Source organism: Nicotiana tabacum, chromosome 4 (assembly GCF_000715075.1).
Source record: "Nicotiana tabacum cultivar K326 chromosome 4, ASM71507v2, whole genome shotgun sequence".
Classification (NCBI taxonomy): domain Eukaryota; kingdom Viridiplantae; phylum Streptophyta; class Magnoliopsida; order Solanales; family Solanaceae; genus Nicotiana; species Nicotiana tabacum.
In genome coordinates this window covers 126,322,679-126,329,701 of record NC_134083.1, presented here as the reverse complement: position 1 = coordinate 126,329,701, position 7,023 = coordinate 126,322,679, and the positions used below count along the sequence as shown (strand labels likewise).

Sequence of the window (7,023 nt, the reverse complement as noted above, 5' to 3'; positions counted from 1 at the left end):
TTGGTCAACCTAAACTAGTTCTAAGAGATTAGAAGCCGCTACCTTTAGGCATGGACTACCTTTTCGTGTATTTCGATAGAGTACATGTTTACTCAAATGGAAATTAAATTAAATATTTTTTCTAAAGGGAATGACAATAAAGAAAAAGACACTTGATTGGAAAGCCTTAATTTGCGTTGCTGTGATTGGATTCCCCAAGCCCCTATATAAAGGGGTCATTTGTCAATGTTTTAATCAACGCCATAACTAACTCTAAATAAGCCATTTTATACTTTGAGCAAATCAAAAAAAGTATAATGGCGTTTAGAGTGGAAGTTTCTGTTTGCATCATTCTCTTCTCATCATTTTTCTTCTCTTTGGGTACTGCCCAAGGGGTTTTCAACTATAGAGAGGCTCTTGAAAAGTCCATTTTGTTCTTTGAAGGACAAAGATCAGGGAAACTCCCCCATAACCAGCGTGTCTCTTGGAGGGGTAGTTCGGGGCTTTCAGATGGTTCACTTGCTAAAGTAAGTTCAGTTTTTATTTTATTTTATATATTTTGAGTTTATTCTTCTCCATCACTCTTTTCCCCCCTTAAATTTACGTGAGTAAGTGTTTTATGCCAATTTGAGACTGTATTCTTTTGGTATCCATGGATTCGCAAGACCTCATAATCTTTTATTTAGACTCGATTACATTGTTCACTTAAAGTTTAACAAGCGACTAAGAACTATACCACATAAACAGAGGCGGATCCAGGATTTGAAGGTTGCGGGTGTCACCATATTATGCATACAATATACATGTCAGTACTACAAAGACAGATTAAGAATAATGGGTCGGTTCGATTAGTTTTTGGTTAATTTGAATAGGCCTTTTATTCACGGAACAAATAAATTCGATTTTAGTTTAAAATTTTAACGCTTTATTTAAACACATTCTAAATAAAAATGCAAAAGAAAAATAACATTTCATGAAAGAGCACCTCCAATATAAATATTTTCTTAAAGGGTACCTTAACTACACTATATTCTTTGTTTGACTAGATTAATTTACTTGTATTTTTCTTTGTTTATTTTTCCATCTTAATTGTTGAGTTATATGACAATTATTTTCAAAGAAAAACCTTAAACATTCAACCTATGATATTCAACTCAAAACGACTATCAATCAAGCCATTTAAATTTTTTTCAAAACCCAATAGAAGATATTGCTCAAATTATATTCCATTATATAAATTAATATCGTTTCATTAAAAATAAAGAAATTATATTCTAATTAAAATCAATTAAAATTACTATAGAAAATAATTGTTTATAAGGTAAGATATAATGATAGAAAATAAAATGAAGATTGAAAGTTAAAAAAAATGAAGGAGAGACTTAACAAGTAATAAAAGGAGGTAAAGAACCGAAAAAGAAGGAAAAGATATGATGCCCTAGGGTTCAACTAAAAATAAAAAAAATCTTAATAAGTAGCAATTTTGTGACTTTTGGGTGCCGAAAAAGAAATCTTGAGGCCAAGAAAAGCCTTCAAAGGGAAGGCTAAACAATTGGCACCCACTTACACTTTGTGACTTTTGGGTGCCATTCTATCAATATATACGTTTTTTCACAGAGATATTATGTACATGGTAGCAATTTTAGCGAAGTGAACGGGTGCTGTGGTACCCATAACTTGCAACGTATATCCGTCCCTGCACATAAATCTCTTATGTTGCTAGGTTATTGGTTTTAGTTAGGATTTAGGTGTTAAAATATCAGTCATATGGAGACTATGATTAAGGATTGAGAAACATAGTGTCTAAAATAAGTGATACAATTTTGGCAGGTGGACTTAACTGGAGGCTATTATGATGCTGGAGACAATGTCAAGTTCAATTTCCCAATGGCATACACTACCACATTGCTCTCTTGGAACACACTTGAGTATGGCAAGAGAATGGGGCCCCAATTGCAAAATGCACGGGCAGCTATCCGTTGGGCCACCGATTACTTACTCAAATGCGCAAATGCTGCGCCCAACAAGCTCTTCGTTGGGGTTGGTGACCCAAATTCTGATCATAAATGTTGGGAAAGGCCCGAAGATATGGATACTGTCCGGAGCGTCTATTATGTCTCTCCGAGCAGTCCTGGCTCTGATGTGGCTGGAGAAATGGCCGCTGCTTTAGCTGCTGCCTCATTAGTTTTCCGGACGGTTGATCCGGTTTACTCAAAGAAGCTATTGGGAAATGCAGTGAAAGTATTTAGATTTGCAGTTCAATACAGAGGCTCCTATAGTGATTCACTAGGCTCTGCAGCTTGCCCATTCTATTGCTCATACTCTGGTTATAAGGTATGTATAGTCCACTTCCCTTATTATTGGGCCAAGTTTTTTGGCCCAACAATCTTGACGAGTAGGATTTGATTACTTGGTTAAAAAAGAGGGATCTTTTTATACTATATAGCTCCCGCCCATCCAAAAAAATAGACCGGCAATGTCTAATATATGTGCATAATTAGTGGATAATATGTGTATACCTGCTAGGATATATAAATATTTTTGGCCGATTGGCCAAATGTGTAACTTGCCCAAAAGATGGTTGTTCGATCTGGCCCAATTAAATTGGGTTAATTGACTTTGTAGGATGAGCTATATTGGGGAGCTGCATGGCTATTGAGAGCAACAAATGATATTTCATACTTAAACTTCATAAACACATTGGGAGCCAATGATGTACCAGACTTATTTAGCTGGGATAACAAGTATGCTGGTGCTCATGTTCTTATGGCAAGGGTACGTATTTGATCCAGATTATTTACATTAATTACCTATGTTTTATATTTTAAATATTTTTGGTTCTTTGGTTTGTTATTTAAGACTTCATAATCAGTATATATAGCCTGAAATGGTTCTAAATGTTGTAGAGAAGCGTTGTTGGAAATGACAAAAGGTTTGATCCATTCAGACAACAAGCTGAAGACTTTGTTTGCAAAATACTACCCAACTCACCTTATACAAGTACCCAATATACAAAAGGTGAGGCAGGACTACTTTTTTTCCTCTTTTCTTTTTAATTGTTTTGGGGACTATTTATTTACTTATCTATCACAGGGGGCCTAATTTACAAGCTACCTGAAGAAAATCTTCAATATGTGACATCCATCACATCTTTGCTCACCACTTATGCCAAATATATGGCTAGTAAAAAGCATACTTTCAACTGTGGAAGCCTCTTGGTCACAGAAAAGACCATTAGAATACTTGCAAAAAGACAGGTAAACTTGTCTCATTTAATAAACTGAGAGTTTGATTAAGTCTTATCAACTGATGATTTAAAATTTGTATACACTGAGTGGAATTTGACCTATTACAAGTCTATTTTTGCAATTTGTTGAGGTTGCTAATTTGTGGTGTTTTCTTTAATTATAGGTGGACTATATATTGGGTAACAATCCAATGAAAATGTCATACATGGTAGGCTATGGAACAAATTACCCTCGAAGAGTTCACCACAGAGGATCATCTTTACCTTCAATGGCAATGCATCCACAGTCATTTGGTTGTGATGGTGGATTTCAACCATACTATTATACAGCAAATGCCAACCCAAACATTTTGGTTGGAGCAATTGTTGGAGGTCCTAATCAAAATGATTTCTTCCCAGATGAACGTACAGATTATAGTCATTCAGAGCCTGCTACTTATATTAATGCTGCCATTGTTGGACCTCTAGCATACTTTGATAGTTCCAAACGTTAGGGAAAATTAAAAGAGGTACAAGGGGATGTTTTACCTTTAAAATTTGTAAATATATCCCTAGATTGTAGTCCAAAAACATATGGGCATGTGCCACCAAAAGTTGGTGGCTACATAGGGATACTTTTAATATATTTTTATTATTAGCCCTTCTCAAGTATCTTGTTTTAGATGTTTCAAATTTCTTTTGTTTTTAGTTGGGTTGTTTTCTTATAAAAAGAAAAGATTACTAGACCTTACGAGGGTGAAGTACACAAATAGCTCTTAATGTGGATGGTTTTAAATTCTTGTTCTTGCTTGCCCCACGAGCAAAACTTAAGTGTAACAAGTGTTCCTTCGCATGTTTTATGGACAATACTTTTGATCAAATTCCCGTTATACATTTTTTGCGAACGAAAATGATCTTATACACTCAAAATCTTTGTTGACCAGTTTTTCAATATATGTGTGATATCACGTACCAATAAGGTCGTGACACGTGTCATAACTTAAGAAAAAAATAAAATACTTAATTGAAAATGCCATTTGCTGCTAACAAGGCAAAAATAATGAATTAAACGGTGACATGTGGTTATTCTCATTTACTTTTTATTTTTAATTTTTTCCCTCTCCACTCTTCTCTTTCGTCTCCACTTGGCTATCTTTCTCTATCGTAGACCAAACAAACTAAAGTTTCTACCAAGTTAAACCTCCATAGCCACCATTAAAATCCCATGTTGTTCTTCCATATAAACATAAAGTATCATAGACCAGCCAAAAACCCGGCCACCGGAAAATGGAGAAGACAACCACCTGAAAAAGTTTCGCCTGAACTAGAGAGAACACCGAAAAGTTTTAATTGGAGATTTGCTGAACCTTTACTTCGTCTTATCATTGACCATTTTTTTAGATTTTAATTGAGTTTTTATAATTACTCCAGCTTGAGATCTTGTGAATGTATACTCTAGAGACAAAAAGTTTGTTCTGATTTGCAGAGCAAATATTGAGAATTAGCGATGGATTTAGTCGGAAAATAATCAAAATCGGAGTTTCGGAGTCACAAATGAAAATACAACCTCTACTAGACTCCCATTTCAGCGTGTCACTACTAGGGATTTGATTTAGGGATTGGGGGTAAAGGATTCTAGGGTGGGAAATAGCGTGATAATGGTTTAGTGGTGAGAGAAAAATAGAGTTGGAAAATGAAAGAGCTGGAGTTTAAAGATTTGAAGTGGTGCTTGTATGGTGGCGTTAATGAAGGCCGGAGAATGGTAGTGGATGATTTCTTTCCTATTTCCTCTTTGATGAGGAGAATAAATGTGGAAGGGGTGGGTAAAAAAGTAAGAAGAAAATAATGAAAAATAAGAAAATAAAAAAGGTTGGACATGTGGCATTAAGATAATAGTTCAGAGCCAAAAAATTTACATTCACTTGCTTCTTTTGGGTGTAAAACACGCTCGCGCCAGCTGTTAAAAATGGTGTTTTAGGCACATTCTAGAAGATTGAGTGTGTAAGATGATTTTCGTTTGCAAAAAGTGTGTAACATGAATTTGGTCCATAATACAGGGGTTAACTTATGTATTTTGTAAGTTCTGCATGTGGCAAGTGGGAGTAAAAAGTTAAAGAACATACTTTAGACAATAAAATTTGCGTAGACTGAAAAAATATTGCAATAATCGTTAGTATTTTATTTCAAATAATTTGAGTATAACAATCTCTATAAATCCTCTGATTATTCTTTTCTAAGATAAATTCAAGGGCTCTTGAGCTAGATCTTGAATTTATGCTTGTTTCCACGAACGATGATTTTGAATGCAACAAGCATGATATTTGCTTTAAACTTGTACTCCTTGAAACTTGATTTGCTCTTCGTTTCATGAGCTCACTCTTGAATTCAAATTTCTCTTGAACTTAAATTTGATTTTTTGAATCTTGAAAAGAAATTTGTGGCCTTTGATCCATGAGCCCACTCTTGCTTCTTATTATAAATTCTATCTCTTTTCTGAGTTATGAAAACCCGTTTTTGTGGATTGATGCTCATAAATAGCCGAGTTAATTGTACATATGACATCATTTCATTGGCCTTTTAATTTGACTTGGCATGTCTTGTCATTTTAACATGTGGCATGACCATATTGACTCTTCCGTTTGACTTGGCGTGTCATGTTATTTGACATGTGGCACCATACTGGGCCTCTATGAAAATGACAACTTGAGTTTAATGAAATTTCTGGCTTTGCCACCGAAGACAACATATCCTTTATTTATTTTTAACGTAACTTTTTAAGTCCATATGACTGTATTTGAATAAATACATGGATCTGTTGCAAGGCTCAAATGCTTATTTGACTTAGAATTCCACGTGCTTCACTTTAAAAATCCAAAACTTTGCTGTTGTAACACCAAGTATCCTAGATGACATAAAATACAGGCCCCTTGATGCTTTGATAGAAATCCAGTTCATATAGGATTTCCCTATTCTACTTAACATAGGACTCTTTAATTTACACATAAGCTTGAATTAATCTTAGCGTTCCTATGCGTCAAAAACACCGCATGTAATTCCAATTGAGCTAGGATACCCAATTCCTTTTGAATTGTAAGACTTACTGCTCCCACATCGGCAAAGCCACTTAAGAGGCTGCCTTGAGAACTCTACAAATAGCCGCATAACTTGCATTTATGAACATCAATCCACAATATTTGCTGGTCTCTTGAATCCATATTTGACAGATAAAACTTTTCTTTCTTCTTCAACTCCCTTTAATCATCGTTTTTGTCTTTATTTTATTTTTGTAGGCCATTAGACGGGTAATCTTAGGCATGGATACTCATCCCCGTCTAAATTGAAATGATAACTTTAGGGTGTGAAGGAATGAATACTCATCCCTGTCCGAAAATTGGAAGGGTAATCTTGGGTGTAAAGGGATCGATATTCATCCCCGCCCAAAAATTCAGAGGGGTAATCTTGGGTGTGAAAGGATGGATATTCGTTTCGGCCCGAAAACGAAGGCCATTTCATTTATTAAGATCTTTGTACCTATTCCAATATTCTTGATTGGGACACTGATAACTTCTTTTGTCCTTTGCAATCTCGAAGATATGGTAAATTTTAGAGACTGCACCTCACTTTGCTCTAAATTTAGATATGACATAATCGAGGCTCAAGATGGCGTTGAACAATTAAAATTTTTCTCACGCCCCAAACCTGGGGAGGTGAGACCAGCACCCGGTGCCTCACTTGACCGAGTGTACAAACCTAAGACTGAGAGACTCTGAACATATAATATCGTACTTTTGCCGACGAGGCCACATCGCAGGATAATT

At 35.3% G+C, this 7,023-nt stretch overlaps 1 protein-coding gene across 1 annotated transcript; it reads left to right on the top strand.

The window, feature by feature from the left end:
• Positions 1–223: 223 nt before the first annotated feature.
• On the top strand, positions 224–3,951 carry LOC107790024 (endoglucanase 9). The gene is made up of 6 exons (XM_016611920.2): positions 224–506; positions 1,810–2,313; positions 2,605–2,754; positions 2,886–2,997; positions 3,073–3,236; positions 3,391–3,951. Exons 1-6 carry the CDS (start codon positions 297–299, stop codon positions 3,718–3,720), a joined length of 1,470 nt encoding a protein of 489 aa, XP_016467406.1. The 5' UTR covers positions 224–296; the 3' UTR covers positions 3,721–3,951.
• Positions 3,952–7,023: the final 3,072 nt, after the last annotated feature.